The 25,590-nt window shown below is 41.4% G+C and overlaps 1 protein-coding gene across 10 annotated transcripts in view; it reads left to right on the top strand.

Annotated features, from left to right (window-relative positions):
- dock4b (dedicator of cytokinesis 4b) overlaps window positions 1–25,590 on the top strand; it is a 110,089-nt gene that overhangs the window by 16,912 nt on the left and 67,587 nt on the right. For all 10 annotated transcript variants that reach the window (XM_079334927.1, XM_079334929.1, XM_079334924.1 and 7 more), the window contains exons 2-7: window positions 14,508–14,591; window positions 17,336–17,376; window positions 18,550–18,605; window positions 18,693–18,789; window positions 19,398–19,546; window positions 23,250–23,334. In XM_079334927.1, the coding sequence (XP_079191053.1) occupies window positions 14,508–14,591; window positions 17,336–17,376; window positions 18,550–18,605; window positions 18,693–18,789; window positions 19,398–19,546; window positions 23,250–23,334 (512 nt within the window). The remainder of the gene's footprint in view (window positions 1–14,507; window positions 14,592–17,335; window positions 17,377–18,549; window positions 18,606–18,692; window positions 18,790–19,397; window positions 19,547–23,249; window positions 23,335–25,590) is intronic.

Genomic DNA, 25,590 nt, shown 5'->3' with positions numbered 1-25,590 from the left:
CCAAGGTGGATCAGTGATTTGTTTATGGGTGCATTTTCTTCCTCAGCCTTTCAACTTGTTTCACCTGTACATATAAATACTGCATAATGTTGTATCTGTAAAGACTTATGGTAGATGCTCTTGAGGCATTAAATCATATTTACTGGCGATCGGGGAGCTATTAGGTGAGAAGTCCTCGACATGCCTGTTTTATTGTAAGTCTAATATCTATTTCTATATCAAGCGAGAGTTGTTAAAGAGCAAACCAAGAGATTGTTTGATTCAGTGGCCATCAGAAATGACAAAACCTTTTTCAGGACTCATGAATCTAAGCACGTTGACTTTAGCACTACCTCTTATAATCTCCTTTGTATTCATCAATTGAAATGGTCTATAATATACGAGTACTACGCAATGCTTTTCTAGTTAGTGAAAAAAAGACCTGCAATTTATGTGATGGAACATTTTACCTTTCAAGTCAACAACATTGTGCAAGCGGATCAATTTAGTTTACTTCAAAAAGTACAAATGTTTTTCTTTATTGGATTCATGGCAAGTAAGTCTCTTTAATTTTCTTCTTGTCAGATAAGCCAGACTGCATTATAACATAAACATATAAATATACAAGTATATTGCACAGGTTAGTGATGTATCCAGATTTGAAGACATCTGTCTTTTCTGTATGTGTACACAAGTCTTGCTGTATTAAGCCTAGAATAAGCCATGGAACCTAATGCAGCGTGTGCCTTAGCCCTTAATGAGAGCATCCCCAGATGTTCTGCTTTTCACTTTACTTAGCTCAACTCAAGGCGTTTCTTGAGTTCTTTGTCCTTTATTTGCATCTTTTGTAATTTTTCTTTATTTTTTCAACATATATTGTAATTTTAAAAACTTTATACTAGCCTACTGTATATGTGAAATAAAAAAATCAACAACATGCCCACTTATCTATCCTGTTAACATCTCCGTCTACAGTACATGCATCGTGTAGCATCTCAAGTTTCTCCCCTAAGTTGTTAGCTTAGCTGCTTTTTTCCCATATTAAAGGATTTATTCAAAGCCGCCTATAAGACATGCTCCAGTAGCTTGTATTTGTGTAGCACCTGCCATCTGTGTGTCCTTGAGTGGGGCAGCTATGTGTGTCCGAGTGTGTGTTTTTGAGGCGCTCCATGCTGCCACTTCCTGTGAGGTGTGCTCTCAGGCTATCACCGTCTGTTAGTGCGTGTGCTCTTCCTTACACCCTGCTCATGTATGCACATGTCCTGTTTTGGTGACCGTGCATGTTTTAGTCATCGCCTCTTCACGTGTCACGGCGACCACATGCAGCGAATCTGATTGTCCAACATCCAGACCTGCTGCTAGCGGCTCTTTAAGCTCAGCGCAGACAAGCCACAATGCGGTCTTTTCATTTACTCTTGTGCTTCTCATACACTGACTCAAATCACTCACTGATGCTTCAGTGCTCTCAGTCGCTCTGTCTCTTCTTGTCACTGAGCTCTTTGTTTTTTTTTTCCAAACAGAATGACGGCTGCTGGGTCAGAATGTGAAGAGAGCGTACAGAATAAGGACGAACGTCTTCCCTCTGATTCCATCGCTATTGTTGTTGTTGCTTCTTTTTTGTTAATGTGATCGGTGCTGAAAAAAGATTGACCGTCTTTGTCTGGTTTAAGTACACATGGAAACAAGTTATATAACTGCTTGAATTGTCCTTAATTATATAGTTAGCTTCCAACATCTCCCCGTAACAGTTGTTTTACACTATTTTCCCTACTTTCTCTCTGCACTCAGACGCTAGCTCAGTCTTAGCATTTAGCATTATTAGCAAAGGGACGTTTCTTTTGGACTCACTGATCAGCTGGTCAACCTCATTATTACTAACAAGGCTTTGCTTGGACATTGGGTAAAAGTAGAAGCTGAGGTTGAAGTCAATATTAAAGCTGGGGTTGACTGCTTCCTAGGGATCTCTTTCATCTCAACTTCTCTATTGTTTGTCCTACTTTATCCTTATTTTTTATTCAATCTTCAAGAGTTAACTCAACACCTCTTCACGATTTGAGCCCTTTCTCATCCCTTAATTTACATTTTGTCGTCAGCCCAGTACTTCCCCACCTTCAGGCTAACCTTTCTCCTCCTGGGTGTGTGTGTGTGTGTGTGTGTGTCGGTGGGGAACACTTGAACTGAGGCTTGCTAATCAAATGAGAAGCATTCTCTTGTTTTGACCAGTTTAGAATTTAAAAAAAGTGCACCTTAACACACATGCACATTCATAGAAGAACCTCTTGTAGGCGTGCTAATATGCCACATAAGTACCGAGGTATGTGTGTTTATAGGAAGGCAACAGGAAACAGTTTTTCACAGAAATCAAGATGCAAAATGACTGTTTTCATTTCCTCACTGCCCACAGTGAGATAGCCTTTTACCCTTGAGAGTTTAAGAGCATCACTGCTTTTTAATTCCCCAGCATGCATGTTAGAATTACCCTTTAAGAACGCCTATTATCTGCTTCTTTCTACCGCCAGGAGACATGGATGCAGTCTGCAGAGAGGAATGCTGAACAACAGTTTTAATTTTAGCTCCTAGAAGGTGTTTGTGTTCACTGTGGAGTTACTGGAAGTTCATTCCTTGTCTGTGCCACCCCTCGCACCCTACATTTCAGAGGCATGTTGCCTTTAATGAAAAAAAATCACTGCTGCATGTGTGTGTTCACTTCATGTGTAACGTGTTCCCAGGCTACTGTCTTGCAACAACACAGTGGGTTTAACTTAGGAGGAGCCCTCCGCTAGTTGTTCATGGCTCAGTGAAGAACCAGAGATGCTGATGCATTTCAGCATGCATGGTGTGTTTTGTACTTGTGTGTGTGTGTGTGTGTGTGTCCCTCTGCAGAGCTGCAAGCACATGTCATTCATGTGCACATGCTGGGGTACATATGTGCAGGACAAACTGCTTTTCATAAGAGAGGGATGGTGGGGAAATATTTATTTAATAAGGTGTAAAGCAGCAGCTGTCCAGTATGATTGGACAGAATCAATCCCTATTCTAATTCATTGCACAGACCATCTAGTCATTTCAGCATCTTAAACCTTATCTTACTGTGAACAGTACAACCATTTTGAAAATGTTTGGATTGACTCAACAAATAAAGAGAACAAGCTCCGGCAGTGTCTGCTTGAAGAGAAGCTTGTCAGATGTTTACTTCACTGATGACTACATGAACTTTGATTTGATGTGAAACACGACTTACTTTTCATCTCATTTCATCATTTAAGTATCATCTTGTCTGCCTCGCAAGCCAGTAGAAAACTTCTTCATTAATTGCTTAAGAAGTCATATTTGCAGTGCTTGTGTCTTTTTTTTATTTTTTATTTTTTAGTAAACGATTCTGCGCTACATTTTTTGTTTGACAACGATATTACCTGAAACATCTACCGGCCTTGGAATTCTGAGCACCCTGAGACAGACGGCAAACATCATTCTTTAAGTCCAAATTCCCCCCAAAGGAGTCCTTTTAAACAATCCTATCCCCTTAAAAAAAAAAAAAAGAAAAATCATCCAAGGCCCAGTGTTATAAATTCTGCCTCTCCAGTGTGTTACATAACCCGCGACAATCTTGTATAACTGAGCGAAGATAATGGCGTGTTTTGATGGTGATGGAGAGCGCTGTCTCACATTGCGGTCGTTTTCAGGAGAGTAGACAACTTAAGACTCTGAATTTTTCATTTCATTCAACATCCTCAGCCAACCATTCAGTCCCCCTGAACTCACTGTGTGCAAGGATCTGTGTTTCTTGATTCAAGTTTCCTGTAGTTTGTCTTCCATCTGTATGGTTTTGCAATCATAAAAGCCATTCTCTGCCTTTGAGAAACCTGCTGTTTCCCTGACAATGTCTCAGCCTCAGTTTCTCTCTCATATATAACTGTTCTTTTTGGTTATCTAACGAGTGAGATCTTTGCTATTTTCTGATCTGTTCTCCTGCTTTAATGTCGCTCTTTGCCAGAGCTTTGCAGGATCCCTGACCTTTTATTGAGTAACTAATGCTTTTAACAGATTCTTGTATTGAAGCAGCCGTCACAGTAATAAAAAAAAAAAGAAACCCTGGAGCTGCTGAATACATCTGGGTTTTTTTTTTTTTTAACGAGAACAACAAAAGTGTGAAAAGATTTAGATTTCATTTTGTATGCAGTGTCTATACATGCGAGCTGGCACGTTAAAATGACACACTTAACGCCACAATCACTAGCCTTTCTCACGTTGATATGACAGACCTGGAAGAGCATCTAGGTGTTTGTAAGTGTGAAGTGTCCGCATGTCTTCTCCAAACTGGGTCTGTGCTGACAATACTGGGATTTGTACTCACTATTGAAAGAACCGCATACAATTCCACTTTTTTTTAAAAAACAGAGCTTTTAACTGTAATTATCTAGAGTAGACATTTATCTTCCGTTTTCAAACCAATCAAAGGAGGAACTCTCACGGTGTCCTCTTACAGCTGTGGCTCAGAGTCGGATGTCCCAGAAGCGGAAGGTTTGATCTCCAGCTCCTGCAACGTGTCCGATGTGTCCTCCAGCAAGACACTTCACCCCGAATCGCTCTCGTTGCTTTGCCTGGCGCATGATAATAAGAATGGGATTAGTTGCTCCTGATGGTCACTTTACATCGCAACCTCTGCCATCAGTGTGTGAATGGCTAGCTGTGGCATGCGGTGTTAAAAGGGATGAGTCAGAAGATTTCCACTTTTCCCCTCTCTTCTGCTGATCTTTTTTTTTTTTACCGCTCTGCCGGTGTTACGCTCTCTTCTGTCTTCCACACGTCTCTGCATCGCTGTAAATGTTGTATTTGTGTCTGTGAGCCGACAGGGAGCGTCTGTCTTCCCCCCCTCGAGCTGACATCAAGTACAACGGCAAACACTGAAGTGAGATACAACAGATCTGAAAGCTACTTATCTCTCAAGTGTCTGTCTTTGAATCACCGTGTCACTTATTTCTGTTTCCCCGTCTATCTGCTTTTCTATCGTCTCTCTCTCTCTACATTATTGTTTAGCAGTCTCTCTGTCTGTCTTTACCCAGACTCTCCTTTTGCTTCAGTCATCCCAAATCCCTCTCGTGTCTGTACGTTGATGCTCCAGGCTCTGGCTGTAGGCCACACTGCCCTGTCTCTGCTTCTTTTTTTTTTTTTTTTTTTTTAACGCTCTTGACAGCACATAACACAAATACAGATTTTAAAGTAAGCCTTTGCAGCTGTTTAACCTGCTCTGCTTATGGAGTCCAATCGATTGTGGTTCACCTTGAGGCAGCATTTCCCCTTTCATTCCTCTTCTTTTTGTAAATACCACACCTCGAGTTTTTTTTTGGGGGGGGGGATTTTTTTTAGCTAACTGCCGCTACAAGCGAGAAACCCCCCCCACAGATGCTGGTTTTTTTTTTTTTTTTGCTGGATTTTGTTCCATCACTTTTTCATCACAGCTTCATCACCCTTGGAGTCAATGCGGGCCTGATTGCAGTTTGGGTTTGTTCTAGCCTGGAGCAAAAAAAAGGGGGGGAGGTTGAGGCTCTTTTTCTGATGTCATAACCATGAGACTTGATGTCAGACTGACTTTGTCAAACATGCAACCTGACAAGAAATCGATGCACATGTGTGTGTTTGTTTGTACCCCTAAAGGTCACACTCTCATTCAGGTGAACGTGTTCTTTCCAGGCCACAGACTCACGTGTTGATTTCCTGTCAGCTCTGGGCGGGTGTGTGTGTGTGTGTGTGTGCGTGCGTGCGTGTGTGTGTGTTTACATCTGCTGCTGCAGCACATGTGCTTAATTTGCCATAATTTAATTCAGGATAGCTTGAAGTGCAGATAGAGGTCATTCACACCTCCTTTTTCCCTGAAAGACAACAGTAGAGGGATGGTAGAGATAGAAGAAAAAGTGAGTCAGAGTGAGCGAGGCAGATTGATGTTGTCGGTTTCAGATCTGAGTCTGACCCTCCCCCCCTTTAACCGTTATACCTTGAAGGAAGAAAAGCAGATGTTTTGTCTGTTCATCTTCCTCCTTTCTCTTCTTCCGTCTGTCTGTCAGAGATCCTCCCTCCATCGCCCTCTACAGATTCTCTTTTGTCTCTTTTCTCCTGTTTCGCCTCGTCATCAGACGCCATTCATTTCCCCCCCCCTCCTCTCCCGCTCCGTTTATTTTAGCCTCTCTTCCTCCACTCTCCATCGTTCCTTTTTCTGCACAGTGGGAGGATGTGTAGGCATGTTTGGTGAGCCTTCAGCTGCTGAAAATCAACACCGACGCTTCAGCGAGCAGTATTTACATCTCAAGTATTGGGAGCATGACATGGAGGCCGTTTTTTTTTTAAAAAGTCGTGTGAATGATCAAATAACTGAAGCTGTCACAATATGATTCTAAATAACGCTCGTCATCAAGGGTCAAGGAGTCATTTTGGACATCGTTCTTTGTCTCTATTTTTTAACCAGTTTACAGTTTTTGCACCACCTTCCTGAATCAAATTTGATTTATATGCTACATTTTATGGCCCAGAGTTTCCTGTGTATATATAAATGTAGATATAGTCGATGCAGATATAGATGTGTATTATGGGATTAATGCTAACATTTCTGCTGTGCTCACTTTTGGTCCTACAATCAAATAGTTTTTTTTTTTTTTCAGGTCATTGTTTTTAAGGTCATTGTCTTCAGGTCATTGTCATTGTTTTTAATTGTTCCTCGAGCTCCTGTCTCTCGTTACCTTCAGTTCAATGAATGTTGTCATCAAAATGTCCATTATGCCTGAGCAATTTATTAATTTTTTTTAAATATCGGCAATGATCTGAATGACTTTTGATTAATTGATAGGTGTCACTTTAAGTGTCAGAGTTCAGAGTCTTAAAGCTCATTGTTATAGTTTGGTTGTTTCCCTGCAGCTATTTCGGATAAAGAGCTGCAAATGCTGTTGTATCATTTTCAGACGAAAGACGCATAGAGTGCGGAGCATTCTGCAACTTAACAAAAGGATACAAGTCAAGAGATCGTGGGCGAACATCATAGAGCTGTATGAGTTCATGTTGGGCTCACTGGCTCAAAATGAAACCAAAATATCCTCCGTAAACAATGGATGATATAAAACAGGAAACTGATGCTGACACGAAACAATGTGTAAGGATTTAAATATGGCACACACTTCATGAAGCTGATGTGTTTCCTTTCACACTTGACCTGCGTGGCGCACTCTGAAGTGTTCGTTTGCAGACATAACAACACTCAAAACTCTCAACAGGTGTCCTCTTCGTCCTCCTCTCCTCTGGCAGTCTGGCGACAGATCCCTTCCTGAAGCCTGGGCTGTTTTTTTTTTTTGGCATAGAATGAAATCCAACCCAGTGACAGGAAGCGTCCCTTATGTTATCACACACTTCATTGGCTGTGGCTAGCTATTCAAGGGTATGAAAAAGAATTAACTACAGGAAAACTGCTCGTTTTATCCCCCACCCTAATTCTCTGTCAGAGTCTTTTATTAATTAAATGTGCAAGCCTGCTTCAAAAAAAAATCTCTGCTTGTTCATTTTTGAAACGATGATGACAAAAGGAATAAGGGTGGTGATTGAAGCAATTTATAAAAAAAATGAAAACAATCGAGAAATTGGCAAACGTATGAAGGTTAGGTGACATGAAACCTCTCAAGGGCATTATAACAATAATCTCATCTAAACTATGGCATCACTGTGCTATCTAATGCATACACTTAGTGCTAGCTTTCAAGTACTGACACACACACACACAGAGTCAGATTAATGCCTGGGAATGAGGTGAGGTTTTAGTGCACTGACCTATATTTCTATTTAATCTGACTCATTTATGATTTCTCCTGCACAGAGGCCAGTCCCACTGACTGAATGATGCATGGGATTTTTTTTTCTCCCTCTCTGTGTATGAACTCCTGTTCCAACTTCTGCAACTGATTGAGAAAGTCATGCATCAGATACCCTAAGTGTAACATTTCACATCCAGTCTCTGACAGTGGAGCAGAGCTGAGACGATATTTAACCATGAGCTGCACTACTTTTTTTTTTTTCTGCCTCGCAGCCAATACAGAAAAGTAATAACATTCCTCAACCGACTCGAAAAATGTTCCTGCTGTAGCGCCGTGATTTGAGTGAAGGGTTATTGTTGCTGGAGAGGGGGATTTGGGATGGCGGTTAGGTGGCTATCTCCTCACGCACAAAGGCGGCGAAAGGAACCTGGCAGCCGGCAATGGACACGGCGAAATGAAAGCCGTTCCTCCTGGGTGATTCTGCCGGCCTTGCTTTTGTCTGAGCTCGCCTATCAGCCCTCTGTGTGTGCACATGTGTGTGTTCTGTGTCTGTTTCGGTGTGCACAAACTGCCAACTTGCGCCTATCCAATACCGTCTAAGTCCTTCCACTTTTCAATACGTGCCAGCTCTCCTCTCCTGCCTCGGCTTCCTCTGCTTTACAATGCATGATTTCCCTTCCCAGCATTCCGAGCTCAACCTGAGAAATCACTTCCTTTCGCAGATGCACACCAGTGCACACTTTATCTGTCTTCAGCTCTCATTAAGGCTGCAAAGCACCTCTCCAGCTCCGTCATGTGAGATCGTGTGTATTCCTTCCTGCAAGTGTGCAGCCTATGTCTACACTTTTTTGTGGTTGCATTTTTGTTTCTTGTTTTTTTTTTTTTGCACAATACATGCACCCAAAAGTCTGTTCTTTTGTGCTGTAACCAGGCAGTGAAGTAGTCGATATGTCGAATTCTACCCCCTTTTTTATTTTATTTTTTAGCTCACCACATATAGAAAGCTAATTGCTTGAAGCGAAGCCATTGGTTGGGAAAATAAATGTGCATGGAGTAAAGCTGTGCAAAACATTTCTGGGCTAGTTTTGGTTGGAGTTGGAATGTTCCAGTAACATTGCTGTAATAAAGGGTACTTTTGGTTTGGCACGGAGCGGCGTTCTTGGATCGTGAATGTGCAGAATGTGCAGCGTGAGGGAGTGAGGCGTTTTTATCTGTACAGCTAATTTCGGTTCTTTATTTTCCTCGTGTACATTCTCAGGAGTCGGAACGAATACATGCATTGCTCCCCCGCCCCTCCCCCCCCTTTTAAATTAAAAAATATCTCTCCCTTCCTTCCGTCAAAATAAACTAATTCACCTCCTTCCCTCGTCTTCAAAACATCCTTACAGCTGCCTGTTTCGTGAAGCTCACACTTAAAATCCCACACACAAATGAAATATTCATGATCCTTACATTTGGCAGCAATGGAGGCCAGCGGAGCGCCACCAGTTGCGCATGTTGGCAAATTAGCATATTAATGATATAAATGCTGCATAATTAACATGTGGGAGTGGGTCGCTCACGTGAGTCATTGTCAGATCAGTCAGCGAGAAGAAAGGGTCAGGCTAATGAGGTTAAAAAGCACATTAGCGAGCGCTTTGAAGCACATTTGCCATGCTATTTGGTACATTAGAAAGCTGGTTAAAGCTGTGGGATGTGACACAGAAATCAGTGCATGCTTCTTAAATATTTCTTTTGGGCTTTAATAGTGAAATCTGTGTAAAATTGAGCCTCGCAGCAGCAAGATATTGAGCTTTGATCACTGCAGTACCTGCTGCTTTCAGCCGTCGCTGGTGTTGAAAGAGCTCATGGTTTTTTTGGGGGTTTTTTTTGAAGGAGGAGCGTTGGTGGTGTTCTTCTTCTTCTTACTCCGGGCCCGTGGCTTTTGTCTGTTCTTCTAAAAGGCTCAGACGGAGCAACGAGCAAACCGAATGTAACGTGGTTTGACAGCCCTTGACTCAAAGTGGCAGTTTAAAGCACATATGCAAGCTTAGTCCCAGCCGGGCTTTCGAGGGAACTCGACAGACTCAGCAGAATGCGATTGTAAATCAGCGAACACACTGATGGATGAAAGGGAAGGTGAGAGGGCATTAAAGGCATCCAGATGCAGACATCGACCTCGAAGATCCCGCGTGGACACAGCTCAGTGACGTCAGTGGATTTCATTACCTCTGTATTTATCGCACGCCAAAGCCTGCTGTTACGTGATCCCTCAATAAGACAATCAGTCTGGTCATACGTGTCCAGATTTTTCTACTTCTTCTTCTTCTTCTTCTTCTTCTTTTTTTTTTACATTAAATCTCGAGATTATGTGAGACGCAGAAGTGAGATTTTTTTTTTTCCGGCACAACTTCATCAACTACCAAAGTGCATGGACGACGAAAGGCTTGAAGAGGTCCAAAAACTTCAGCAACACTTTATTCAACAGCACATTTAGATTGGAAGCCTTCTTTGGAAGACCCCAGAGTTGACCTGCAGTGTAGACCCCCACCACCCTAAGCCCCCCCCCCCCCCCATGAAGGATTAAATAATCACCTTCAACAAATTATTCAACGGCTATAATGAGCACAAATAATTAATGCTGCAAATGATTACTTTTGATTAGTGTAATACTTAAGAAAGCAGTTTCTTCATGTCTAATTGTAAACTTTTACACAGTTTTAATCAAATCAATCTTTTGATATTATTTTGCCTCTTATTGTCCATGACGGCCTTTGACCTTTTTCTCCTTGTTCCCAGTCTCTTAAATTCTCTCACTTTCTCTCTGTTTTTGACCTTCCTGTGTGTTAAGAAGCCCAAAGTGGCTTTCCCGAGTGTGTCGAAGACGAGTGCCCAGTGGCAACACTCTGACACTCTGCATCAGTGTTAGACCAGCAGCTCTCCTTCGGGGCGGCCACTTTAATTTTATTTTTAGCTTCTTATTTGCCCTCTGTTCCTACTGTTGAGGCATTTGTCAGTCTCAATTCCCTCCGCTTTTGTTTTATCTCAGAAAATCAACACTAAACAACGTCTCCCCCCCCCCCCCCCCCCCTCCCTCCTTCTGAGCCTCTTTGTGTTTCAATTTGTTGATCCAAGTTTACCCGACTTTTTCCAGCCTGCCATCTTTGTGTAATGTCTAGGTTCGGGGTTGATAGTTTGGGCAAGAATAACCGCGTCCTTGCCATGACCCACTTGGAGGACGTCACATAGAATCAGACCGTGGGCCTTTTGGGTGTGTCATGCATGATCAGCGTTTGCCTTTTGGAGGCTGAAACGCTGGTCAGGCAGTCCGTCTCCAAAAAAAAAAAAGGGGTCTGACAGGTTCAGCAGAGAATGAGTGTGTATTTATGTCACATGGAGCATCCGCAGCAGGTCGGGCCTGCTGTGATTCAATTTATGCGATCAGATATTCATGCACCAGTGGCATCCACTTAGATATGCTCTGTTTATGTGTGTTGCGTATGTGCGCGTTGGTCCATAGGAATCCCCCCCCCCCCCCCTCTGCTGTAATGCCTGTTCTTGTAGCCTGCAGCATCTGTATCGTCAAACATCCTCAAATGGCATCTTGCTCCCTAGTTGTGCCCGCTGTTTCTTTATATGTTGGCATAATATCACAAATCTTACAGTTCAAAGAAACGGGACAAAACATCATCGAGTGTGGAGCACCTTCCCAGCCCAGACAGTTGACAGGAAGACAGTCAGAGGCAGCCGTATAACAGACAGTAAGAAACAGACAGAAAGCAGCTGTCTTGTGGATCGACAGGCGGGAAGCTTTCATTTTGCTGCAGAAAAAAAAAAAAAAAAAAAAAAAGTGTCTTGAAACTGAATAATTTAGTGAACTGCAGCTGGGAAAGTCACTTGGATAATTCATGCATTGGGCACACTGTGTGAGTGTGTTTGCTGTGATTGTCTGTGTGTGCTTGTGCGAGAGTGATTGGGCTTTGAATGAATTACAAAAAGTCGGCAAGTTTGGGGTTAGTCTTTGCGTGCGTGCGTGCGTGTGTGCAAAGTGGTTGGTCTTTGAATGAATTACACAGTCAAATGTGCACTTGTGACAAATCCCTGGTGGAGATAGTGTTTCTGGAGCGCGAGGGATAACAAGGAGGCTGGCGAAGCCGCGGCACAAAATGCAGACAGGAACACTCGGCGCTGCAGACGGCGTGAGTGTGACGCTGCTGTTTGATTCCATCAGCAGGCTGGAGCTCAATGTCAACATGAGATAGTGGGTGGATGGGTAATGCAGTTGACTTCAGGGTTGTGGGCTATTTAGCTTTAAAAAAAAGGCAACTTTAAAAATAAAGCACCTCTGGCAGTCAACCTCTGATTTGCAGCTGAGATTGCTCTTTTAGTGAAGTTTAGTGTCTGCAAAGTGTGTTGCTTTTAGTTTTGCCAACTTTCCGTGTGCAGCAGCTGGAACCGATTTTTGGACTCTGAGAAATTCAAAATAAAGTCTTGTGTAGTACCTGTACATTTCTTCATGATATGCACCCAAATTGTCAACAAAAAAGATTCATCCATAAATGTTCATCTTAAAAATTGTAAAAAAAAAAAAAAAGAAGAAAGAATTAAATCGTTAAATTAATTACCCATATACAGGTTTACTTTTTTTTTTTTTTTTTTAGAGTAAATCCGACTAAAGTGATGGATTTCAAGCAACAAAACAAAAACAGTAATTAAGCTCCAGATTTTCATGACTTTGGGGACTTTCCTGGGCTGTAAGTGAGTGCACATGAGGACTGGCAGCATCCATAAAAACCTGCTGTGTGACCACCCTTGTTTGAACTCCAGCTCTCTGTGACTTTGATAAATTGGGCTGGATTAAATATAAATCCCTCTCCGGCGGGACGGATTCTCTCTGTGCTGTTGGGATGTTGTGTTCAGGTACACTGGGCAAGCCCTAATGACATTCTCTCTAAACACTTTAGTTGCTGGGGGGGATTCCTCTAAGTTGTGTATGGCAGGGACCCTTGTTAAATGTTTCTACTGCAAATCCCAGTGACACCCCCCCCCTCTTTTTTTTCTTCTTCTCGTGTGTGAATGCATGTCTGTTTGTGCTGCATGCATTCATTTGAATGGGTTACTTGTGTTGTGTTAAGAGTGAGGAGGAAATCTGTCTGCTCTTTCATTTCTGTGTTCGTGTGAACATCAGCGTGCAGAGGTTGACATCGCGGTGTCTGTCTGCGCGTGTGTGTCTGGCGGTGGACAGCGGTTGTCGACTGACACTCTTTGCCGATGGCTATCACACTCTCACAGCTTACAGGGCTGTTCATTGCTAATGGACTCCAAGCATCTCTCTGTGCCTACGTCCTCACTTAACCTCTTTTATATTCTCACGATTCTGACTAACACGTGTGAAGGTTATCATCTTAAAAAGGGAGTATCTCCACGTCATAGCGTGTCTTACTCATGCAGTATGGGAGGGGATGGGTGTTGAGTGCATTAGATCTAACAAGCCTGGGTTGCACACTTCAAGTCAAGTGTTGTTTTTTTTATTGCAATCTTCTCATTCAGCAATCTACAGACCTGTGGTCCAAGCCCTGCTAGAGACTGTGCCAAAGATCTCAGGTCTTTGTCTACTCTGAGGTTATTAAAATCCGATTAGCACATAATAAAGCAACAACATGTCACTTTTCCACCTTTAAATAGTAACGTTAGAAGCTGAACTAATTGTACAAGTACTTTAATCTGATGTCCGCAGAGTGCCCACAGCTGCCTTTATCTACATATCAGCCAGTTACTTAGAGTTGTCTCAGGATCCTTACAGGGATAATGTACAGGGTTACGACATACAACAAGAACAAGCATAAAGCTAAAGAAGAATTGAAAGTAGAATGGAAACATGCTCTCTTTCTATTAGTTCCCTTTACTCCGTCATGTTTTCAGTTCTTTATTGAAATCTAGTAGTCCACTAGTAGTTTGTAACACTGGATTTCTGTTTAGCCGAATCTGAGACCCTGATCACATCAGCAGACTTAAAAAAAAAAAAAACTGAAAAAAAAAAAAAACGGTCCTTCCCTCTCTTTTGAATGGCTGGATAATATTCCTCATGATGCCTAAGCTGATTTCCGTGCTGTGCAACATCTGTGAAGTGCCCCTTTAAGTCAATCCCCACATCTGCTCTCTGTCCATTTTGATTTGATTTGAAGGAAAAAAAATAAATAAAAAAACCTTGACATTTCTCGATATCTAACCCAAGTGAATAATACTCTCTTTGCTTTTTCTGTGTCCACTCTCAAAGCTTCACTGATAGAAAACAAAACATTGAGGGTTGTTTCAGAAGTCCTGCAGAACATGGTCGAGATACGTGTTCACCTTTTCAGTGCAGGTTCGTCTCTTGGTAGAAAACACACCTCTGCAGTGAAACAAAAACAGGCTGCTTCTGCAAATTACTCCTTCATGCAGAATGATTTATCATTCCTGTGCTCCCAAGATTGGATCCCCCATGATTAGATACCTTCATATATTCTGTATGACACAGAATATATTTATGTACGTTTGTTTTGTGTATTTCTATTTTAGATTTGTGCAGAAATACAGAGATTTTTTTTTGAGTTCACCTACACAGAATATTGATTGCGCCTCCTCTCTCTTTTCCTTTTTTTTTTTTTTATTTTTTTCCTGTGCTTATGTCTTTGGACCTTTTTCTAACTCTGCAAATCAAAGCTGGAACCTTAATAAATCAAACTCATGCGGGCGTTTTGTGCCTCTCTTCTGTTGCAGTGCTGGCCAGTTTCCGAGGGACTGTCCAGCATGGCCTCCCGTTGGAAATCGGTGACACGGTGCAGATCCTGGAGAAATGTGAAGGTACGGTGCATGCTTTACTCCTTTTTTTTTTTTTTTTTTAACACATTGCTTCCGAAATGCTTGACTCCTTTGAGAGAAATATTAAAAATGAAACCGAAGCAGAAGCTTTTGCTTGAGTGGTGAAGTGTAAAAAATGTCATTTACAAGCGTTTCTCAACTCAAGGAACACATCCCCCTTTTTCTGTAAAGGGCTTTACGTCATTGAATATATATCTTTCATTAAAGATCACTAAATCTAAGATTATTGAATGTGCCTTGTACTGCACCTTTATGTGTCTTGAAGGTTATATTGGTGCACTTTTGTGCACAGAATGAGCAGCGTCATGTCTGTGATGAATGCTTGAGGAAATTCATGCTCGCTGCTGTTTCCTGTACCACAGACCTGACTGCTTGTCCCGCCTTCCTGCCCACGCAGAGTCTGTTTTTCTCCTTTGCTTGTTTGCGCTCTCTTTCACTGTCTGTCTCCCCATCTACATGTTTTATTGTCTACTCCTCCTCCTCAACAGTTTTGCTTTTACTCTCCTTGGTCCATAATTTTTTATTTTTTTATTGCCAGAATGACATAGATCCGCAAAACAGTCACACTCCTTTGCTCACCTTGAGCAACCGTGCACAAACGCATTCAGACCTCCCTCTTTCTCGCTTCCTATTCCGAGACAGAGGCGCACGCTTGCACAAACAGAGTCAGCCACAGGCAAGGGAAGGCCATGTGATATTGCGGTTAAAGGCCCATAGGAAGTAGACTGTGGCACTTGCCAGCAGGAAAGCTTGGTCCTGAAGGGAGGAGCGAAATCCAAATCCTGCCAAGTGAGGGGGCTGAGAGACGGGCCGCTGACAGCAGAGGAGATGATAGACTAATGGGTCGGCCTCGTGCTGTTGATACTTCTGACACTTCAAAATGCAGCAGCTTTACTGTGTGAAAGTGTCTTTACTGACATGTGGCTCCTGTCTGTAAAGACTCTGGATCAGTCATTGATTTCTGAATTGGCGCCTTTAATACCTCTCGAATATTTCTTAAGTCCCTGACTGCGATGGATACTGAGTATGGAGGGTGTAGATTAAAGCTTCTGTGAGGAATTTTTAACTGGTTATGAATCAGACTGAAATTAATAATAATGAATATGTATGACATAAAATTATAATTACACCATCAGGGAGATTGATTGTTGTATTGATTAAATGTATCTATGCCTGTCATCTTTGCCATGGGGTAGGTGTCAGACGACGTGATTAACATCATGCTGTATAAACCGCCTTTAAAAAAATATGTCCAAGCCAAAATACAGTCTATCTAGCATAAAGCAGGATGTCTTTTTTTGTTCTTTTAAAAACATTACTAACACGTGCAAAACAAAATTAGCAAAGGAATAAATTGTCCTGCTTTGCCTGTAGGGGTCGACAAAATGCAAATCCTCACTTGAGTTGTTTTTGTCCTAAACCACAGCACATCATATGTGTGGTGAGGTATGTTTGATTCTCACCGCCAGACAAATAAAGTTTAAAATAATAATAATAATGATAATAATAATAATAATAAAATAATAATAAGTTGACCTTTTGAATAATTGAACAGTGTATGTTTTGGACCTCGCTTGAAGTTCGGTTATTTACTACAATGTGTCAGAGGCTGAATGTTTGAACATCCATTACTATAACTCACAGGTTCAACTGAATTAATTTTTACAAACTAATTCATGTTTTTTAACTGACTCTTTAAGGTGACATGTTTTATTGTGCTACTCCTCGGGTCTTTGTCGCCCACACATTGAAAACAGTGGTCACATCGTATTGATTTTGTTACAGATGTGTTGCTGCACTTGACACTGACTTCTTACTTTGAAAAAATAAAAGTGTCACATTTCATGACCTTTGCTGCTGAAGAAGTGACTCATCCAGGAAATACTGAGCATGTGTTCCACAGTTTAGACCCAGACAAATTACTCAATGCTCTTCAGACCTACTTCTGCTGTTTTAAGAATGCACACATAATTCTTCCTTCCAAACCCAACTGTGATTTCCATTTAAATTTGAATTTAAGCTATTAAGTGTTTTATCGTAAGGGACAGAAAACGGGTTCAATGGTGGGATGAACTAAATAGCCGGTTTACGTAGCAGCAGCTGAATCCTTGCAATTCAAATGTATACAATTGTTTCCATCAGCTCAAAAGCATCGAGCATGTACTAATTTGGGTTTAGCCCAGATTGGAGTGTGTAATGGCGCGAGGAAAGAGTATGCAAACCAAAGCTTTTTCACCCTTTTTTCCCACACCTATTCTCGGACTGTGGGGTTTACAGGCTTTTCAGTGGTGTTTCACAGGTTTCTCCTCTTCACGCTGCGGTTCTTTAGCCTGTGGTCTCTGCAAGCACAGGTTGTTAAAAAACAAGTTGTTTGTACTGCTACGCTCTCGAGGGCTCTTGTGATTAAAAAAAATAAATAAATCAAAAATGTTGATGCAGGGGTGTTGCAAGGTTGCAAAATTTACTTGCAGGGGAAAAATCTCCAGTTGCCATGCAGTTCAATAATTAGTCAGGCTTGTTTTTCACATGACACCAAAATGGATTAAAAATCCATGTCTGGTGGGCTGATTGATGATTTTTTTGTTTGTTTTGAGTTTGTGGAGTTAAAACAGACACATGCATGCATGCTCTTCAGTCCCTGAATACCATACCCTGAAATCAAAGCAGGACAAAGCAGTCATTTAGATTTCCATGCCAGAAATTAAAAACAGTGTTTTTGTCTGCAGGGTGGTACCGAGGTTTCATCTTGAAGAATCCAAATGTCAAGGTAAGTGATGTTTTTGAGTTCTTGTGCATGTTTTGCTCATCATTCAGTTGCCTATAACTTATTTTTACCCTCCCCGACTGTGGTACTCTTTCAGAGGAAGACTTCTTATTGGTTGCTGTGTCAAATGACAGAAACCCATCTTATGGCATTATCATTGTTAGCAGTGACCAGATTGAAACCACAAGGGTCAATGAGGGTCTGTCAGCTGTACTTCAGCTACATTTCATCTTGTCAAGTGGTCAAGCTTCACACTTAATTTGAGAATTGCTTAAGATGAGAGTCAGAGGAGCTGCATGTAGATAGCTGCTGCCTCTTCATCTGTAAACGATTAAAGGCTATACGCTCATGCTACAAAAAAAACACAGGCATGAAGAATTTGGCCCAGAAGTTCTTATGTGTGGGCTTTTACATAATGTACACATTAAAAAGAGATGCAACTTTTGTTTAATCAATTACTAAAAGAAGTAATCAACATTTAGATAGATTATTTAGATAAGTCCCTAATTTTTTTTTAATTGATTTCAAAAGCAATGAAAGAAAAACTCATATTTTGACAAGAAGTGTTTACAACGTCTTGACACTTTATAGACTGAAAGATCAATCGATTAATAATAGTAAAGATTCACAAGTCCAATCTAGCGTTAATGATCATGAGCTGCAGTCCTCCGAACCGATTCAACCCAAATGAAGCGTTAACGCGTTATAATTCAGCTCCGCACACACATTAAGTGTTGCTAAGAATGACATGAGCTAATCGACTGAGCTGAATGTGAGTTTTTAAAAACACTTTGGTGCAGCCAGACACTTTATGATATGAATGAAGTTTGGAGTGCGTGTGTCTTTGTGTGGGTTGCATTTAACCCCCGATTTTAAAACACAAATTCTGCTTTGATCTTTAATTCAAAAGGGAGCTTTTTGTAGTTTATTAGCATTACCCCACACACACACTAACAAACACATAAAAACCCTTTTTATTTGTTTTCTCTCCTAAATCTCCTTGTTCCCATTTTCTCTTCTTTGTTGTCTACTTCTCTCTCCCTTTATTTCTCTCGCTTAAACTCACAAACACACTTAACATCGATTTTGTGCATCGTTGTCAAATGCTGACAGTTTGATGCTAATGGTACCGTGCGCTAATGGCTTCTCATTAACCTGTTTACTTTGTGCCCAAAGGGAATCTTCCCATCCAGCTACATCCACTTGAAGAATGCCCATGTCAAGAATAAAGGGTAAATAATGCCACGTTTTCAACTTGTAAGATTCTTGGCTATTATGCTGGATGTTTGAACTTTTTTTTTTCTGCTGCGTGTTTGTAGGCAATTCGAGACGGTCATCCCCGTTGAGGACTCTGTCATCACAGAAATGACGTCAACGCTTCGTGACTGGGGCGCCATGTGGAAGCAACTCTATGTGGTAGGAATCCAGACCCACACACACACACACACACCCACACACACACACACACACGCACACTCTCACACACATGCACCATTTTTTATTGATTTAATTTCACTAGCGCCTGAGCTAAGCTGCCTCTTTAGGTTTCTCGTGAAGTGAATGTGTTTGGCCCTGGGTAATTCTAAAGCTACAAACAGTCAAAGCCTTCTTGTATACACTCATTAGTCGGATTGATTGTGTTTGTGGCCTATTAAAGCTATCTGGGGTGCTGATTAAATTGAGCTGATGAATTCTCGCGGATCAAAGTGCATGCATTTGCAGCAAAAAGCAGCAGGACGCTGAGGCTAATTTGGAAAAAAATAAAAAAGTCCCTCTTCCAGCCTCTCCTCTCTCTCCCCCGGTTGTACTCTGCTGTCACCCCCTTTTCACAAATGTTTTTTAGGTGGCTTGCTAAAACTGTATATCTTCTAATCTGTGTCCTCTCCCCTATCTGTCACCCTCATTCTGTCTTTCAATTTTTTTTTGTCAATTTCCCTTTCATTCATCTCTTCTTGCTGCCTCCCTCGGCTTCGCCGCTCGTGTCCTCTCTCCCCGTCTCTCTTCACTGTTTCCTCCCGCCGCAGAAGAACGAGGGGGATTTGTTTCACCGGCTTTGGCACGTGATGAATGAAATCTTGGACCTGAGGAGGCAGGTGCTGGTAGGCCACCTCACCCATGACCGCATGAAGGACGTCAAGCAGCACATCACAGCCAGATTGGACTGGGGCAACGAGTGAGTAGATGGAGGACAGATTGTAATACCCACAAACAAAACTTGAATTGTTCCATCTCAAAGGACCATGTATGTTTTTATGTTTTTTCGCCACATTGATTATTCATTCGTTAACACTTGCTGCTTCTATGCTCAACCATTGGATACTTTAAGTGCATTGTATTGTTTGATAATCAAACGCCAGAGAAAAAAGGAAAGCTTGAGAGCAGCAATCCATCACAGGAAAAGCTCTGTCAGCTTTACGGTTTGAGAAAAGTTTAACGGAAGTTTTCTAACGCGTGGTAGTGCAACATTGAACTGAAAAAATATTTAGGGGATTCAATTAAAAAAAAAAAAATCTAACAACACGGATTTGGAAGTTAGTTGGTGTTGGCGCCGTCTTTTTAATTAAAGGTTTTCAGCAAATCCATTTGATACTGTTCACACCTGCTTTATTGGAAATCACAATGGCTTCTAAAAGTTTCCCATCAGGGTGTTACATGAAGTTGTAATAAATGAATTTGCCAGCTTGTCTTGTTGACTTGCTTTTGACATTAATTCACATTGGGGCAGCTGTGGATCAGTGGTAAGGTCAGTCGACTCTCAACCGTAATGCCGGGGGGTTTGATACCCAGCTTCTGGAACCATTCTGTATTTCTAATGTGAACTTGTGCAAGACACTTAACCCCAAGATCGTCAGTGGCATGTGTGTGAATGGATACGTTAGTACTGATGGACACTTTACATGGCAACATCTTCCTTCAGCAAATCTATTTACCATTTACACTCAAATGAACCACATGTTGCTTCTTGAATTGGGATGAGTTTCGAACATACAACACTCCTTTTACTATGTGTACTATTACTTCTAATGGAGGGATAGAACCATAAAACACTTTCAGGGTTGATTTGGTCGCATCTGTCTTGTTTTTTTTTTTTCCCCATTTCTTTCAAAATTAACTTTGAAAAGGAACTCTTCTCTCTCGATACCTGATTGGAGTATCTGTAGATACAGTGTACCGATCTGATATGCTCTCTTTTCCCAAAATAAAACAGTCTTATCTCATTGAATGAGCTGATATGAGGCTAAACTGAGACTTCATAATGGCATTGACATAAGAACTTCAGTGAACTTCAGTGATGAAATATCATGGCTGATATTTAATGTGCTCAGTGCCTTGTTAGTTTCTAGGTTCAAGCAACTTTTTGCTCAAACAAGGCGGCTTGCTTCATTTGATTCCCCTGCGCTTAAATGATTTGATCGACAGTCTTAGATTTCTTTAAATGCGCCACTATTTTTTCCCAGCCTATGTTGAAACCAAACAATGGCTTCCCCGAGTTTGTTTGATGCGAGAGAAGAAAACACCTCTGAGAGAATGAAGGTCAATAGCAAACATTTATTAAGCAAAGATCTTTGGAGAACACAGTCAAATACAGAGTATGAGAGACTGGCGTAAGCGCTCGGTGTTCTGATTTCTCTTCCGCAAAGGAAAAAGCTTTTGTCATAATCTTTCCTCCCACTGCTCAGGTTCAGCCTCCCACCTCTGTTGGCACACTATTTACTTAAAATGTGTAAGTTAGTGTTTTTCCACTCAAACAGAAAGAGTGTCTTCTGTTTAGTCTAACGCCTCTTCTGGCAGGTTGTTTACGTTACCCCCCCTTTCTTGTGAAAGGTGGAGAGCCCTGCCGTGTTTATCACAACAGTGGAGCCTAGACCGTCACAACAAAACACATGTTGCTGTCCCAGACCCTAACGCAGAATTCCAAGCATGTTGTATAAAAGTCACATTATATATTCTTTGTGTAGATTAAAGTTCACCCATTTTAAAGCATCTAAGGCTAATATAAGCAAACCATCTCAGGATAATATATGTAAAGCATCTATATGCTTTAGAGCAGAGTCTTGGAAATGGTAGATAGATAGATAGATAGATAGATAGATAGATAGATAGATAGATAGATAGATAGATAGATACTTTATTGATCCTGAGGGAAATTCAAGGCATCCAGTAGCAGTATACAGACAGGCAAGACATTAGTGTATACAATAATCCCCCAAACAAGATTTAGCAGCCCTCCTATGTGACTAAGAGTAAACATAATTACAGATTGAACCTGTGCAGTTAGCATTAGCATTAGAGTTAAACTTATATTGCATAAATATACATAATGTGAAGGAGAGCAAACACATGTGCTAATTCATAATATGAATCTCATTTTAAGTTAAAGATCCTGATATGGTCTGAAAACAAGTCGGCTCATCTAGTATTGGAGTTTTACCTCAGCAGCGCTTGAAGCAAGCAAAACAATTACAATAGCCTATACTATTTTATGCTCTTTTTTTTTTTTTTACTTCGCAGAGCATTTTGCAACTCTCCAACTCGCTTTTTCTTCCCTCTCAGACTCTCTCTCCTTCACTGTCTTTTGTAGTCACCTTCCATCCCTGCAGGCCCACTCTGCACTCAATCAAGTGCCCCCCCCCCCCCCCCACACACACACACACACACACAGCACTCTCTCCTTCTTCCTCTCTTCTTTTTCCTTGATGCCATGGGGTCGAAATGAAAAAACTCCCTGCTTCTGTCATTCTCTTTTTATGTCTGTCCTTACCCTTCACTCTCCTATGTTTCCCTACAGTGGGCCCTCCTCTCTCTCTCCCTCTCTCTCTCACACACACACACACACACACACACACATACACACACACACACACACACGTACACAGATCTCTTTAGTGGGGAGACGGGTGGACGGTCCCTCGCTGTGGGCTTTCGTACGGTCTACCAGGCCTGTCTCTTTTAGTGCTGACAAGGAGACACACTCCTCGTCTTGGTCCACTGAAAGGGCTGTCCTAAAGGAGGACGGGGACATGAAAAATAGGGGGAAGGAAGAGAGAAACTGAGAGGTAGAGCTGTCCATGGAAGGTGATGAAGACGTGAAGTTAAAAAAAAAAAGAAAAGGAAAAAAAAAGGGAGAGAGTTAGGGATGTAGAGAAAAACTGATTGAGGGGAGCTGTTTAAGTTAGGAAGTGGACAGCGGGGGGGCCAAAGGAAAAGGTCTACCTAACTGTCTGCTGTCAGGTTTCTTTAGAGATCAGTCATGGGTGATCCGACAGCACTGTTTTTTGCGTGTGTCAGTTTTTTTACTACTGTGGCAGCGGTGGACCCGGAGAGCTGGCCCGTGGTGTCAGTCCAAGATAAGAACTGATGATTGGCTATTTTCCTTTTCAGAGACTGGGCTTGTGTCAAACGAACTACTTTGGTACGACTGTGTTTTAGCTGCTTGGAGCACATTTCCTTTGGTTACTACTTTGGAAATTAATCTTCTTTTCAGTCTTTAAAGACTTGAAATATTTATCGGTGGTCACTCTGTTGTGTTACTTTTCAAAGTAAAATATATATGTAGGAACAAAACTTATATCAGAAACTTTATTGCCCTGGTTGGGCCACCCCAGTCTAAAGAGTCTGGACCCAGCCTCCTGGAAATATATGTATATGTATGTATATATGCTATATGTTAGAGTGCTAGTCATAGTATCGAGAGAAGAACGTGTGTATTTGAAGACGTGAAGACTCGAGCTCCTTCAGATGCTTCAGACTTAATTGCTGATAAAAAATGTCTCCAGATTAAGATTAAGTTTTTTTAATTGTTTAATATTATTATTTCATTATTTCATTATTTTATCTATGTAATTCACATCCCTCATGTCTCCTTTGTTTTACAGACAGCTCTGCTTGGACCTGGTCCCAAGGCGAGAGTTCAGTATGGTGGACCCAGACGAAATCAGCGTCACAGAACTTTACAAACTGGTGAGTGGCTTTTCCAACTCTAACCGCAACATTAAGACGCTTTGGTGTCAATCTTATACCTCAGTGAGTGAGCAGAAAGGGGGGGCGGCGGGGGGGGCAGGTGAGAGTTGTTGTCAGTCAGAGACGAACAGCTGCTTCTTGCTTAAAGCAAACACTTGACATGACATGTTCTTCAGTTGATCACAGCAGACAGTTGAAGGATGTTTCACCAGTTTCTTTGTTCACATTTTTTTTGTCTGTTCCGGCACATATACGCTCTGAAGTGATGTGAGGAGCTGTCGAACATGTTTAAAGTTTTACCTCAGAGCATGTGGTAGAGGCTGTTTGGAAGTGCACACTCCACTGATCTGTGCCTACCTCCAACCAAGGAAATGTGGTCCCTGTTAAATAAAGGGTTTTTATACTGCATCAGTTTAGTGTACCTTTCCACACTACCAACTTTGTTAGCTATCCGGACTCTCAACTATTTATTAGCTATTTGACTTCTGTTTCTGTTTCTTGAAGAGCACCTGATTCCTTGACATTTTTGTGAGCCCTTGCGAGCGCTTGCTTCCACCTTTTCAGTGGAAGTCTGTGATTGACTTTTCATTATCGTTCTAGTCTGGAGATGTTTGGAAACATTCCTCCAAAGTATTGGTAGATGTTCGCATTTCCACTTCCTATGAGCACTTTTAGGACTTCTCTACCGTTTTGACGTCTGAGTCAGGATTAAAAGTTTCCTCATGAGAAGTGAAAAAGCAGTTTGCTGACCAAGCTCACCATAAGCACCAATTTGTGGTTTTCCATCCTATCAATCCAAATCCTTTCCTTAATTTTCTCTGCGCTTTGACAATTTAGTTTCCATATTTTGCTTTCAACGACAAGGTTTTGGCCCATGAAAAAGTTCTTTAAAACATAATCATTGGTAATGGTGTCTTTTTTTATTATTATATTGAAGGTTCTTTTCACATCTTTCAATTTAAACAAGCACCTCAATGGGCCAATAACCTTCTCTCTTTAATTTCCTTACTGTTTGCTCCCTGCTTCCCCTTCTGTGTTTCTCCAAGCCCCATCCACTGTTACCGTGGCAACCACTTCTCTGCCCTGTTACAGTGTGGGGAGAATTGTATCACACACACACACGCACACGCAGTGGCGGCTTTTCCTTTGCAGGGGTACTTGAAGCTCTTAATCCATCTGTTTCTGTTTCTTTTTTTCTTCTTTCTTTTTTGTTTTGTCAAAACAAAAGCAGCCGAAGCAAAATGAAAGCTTAACGTACCTCAATTAAAAGGCGTATAAAATGATCAAATGACGGCAATTTTCTCTATATTGAGACGGCTGCCACCTTCATCCGTAAAAACACGCATCCAGTCACGCCAAGACACAACACGCCGTCACACCAAGCTCAAATCGCATCGATATGTTTTTCAGCGAGATCTTTGTTCAGTGGAGCGGCTTCTTTGTTTCTGTCTTGTGCTGCGCTGCTGCAGTGTGGTTTAATTGAATTGGGATGGGGATTACCTGGTGTGTATTGTGTGTATGTGTACGTGCAGTTGTGTAGCTGTGTAGCTGTGTGTGTTCTGAATTGTCAGTAGGAAATTACTGTGGGAAAAAAAAAGTATCCTGACTGCTACATTGTGTCTAAGAATCATGAAGGAAGGAATATGGAGGACTATTATGACTATAGTATGACTTTGATTCCACAATAGAGTTTCTTCATTTGAATCATTTATCCATATGCATTTATCAATCTGGTTATATCTTTGTATCTACATGCAGTTAATAGTGTTATGACTAACCCTGAGGCAGCAATAAGGGGCAAAGAAACAACCCACAACCGGACCTGATAAAATCCCATCAGATCAAGAAGCCCCCTATTCTGTGAGGTCGGCACTGTACCTTCGAGCACTCAGAGATCATGTGCACCTCGTCGATAATCAATATCACATGACGAGCCGATGAAACAAGAGCCGGACAGATGGACAAACTCAGCAAGGATAACGTCCAAGAAGCTAACGCAGTAAACATGTACGAGGCACTGGAGCAGCCTCGGACAAACGAGCCCATCCCATCCAACTTTATTTGTTCAGCACTTTTAAACAACCACAGTTAACCAAAGTGCTGTACAGAAAAATGCATAGCATACATAACAGATCACATAAGATAGGACTACATTTGAAATACAAAAATAATTGAAAGACATAAAACATGAGTCAAATTAATTGGCATGCAGTAAAAGAAATCAAATAAATAAATAAATAAAGGCAACTTCTTACT

The sequence above is a fragment of the Symphodus melops genome, assembly GCF_947650265.1.
Source record: "Symphodus melops genome assembly, chromosome: 22".
NCBI lineage: Eukaryota > Metazoa > Chordata > Actinopteri > Labriformes > Labridae > Symphodus > Symphodus melops.
This window is presented reverse-complemented; position numbering and strand designations above follow the sequence as displayed.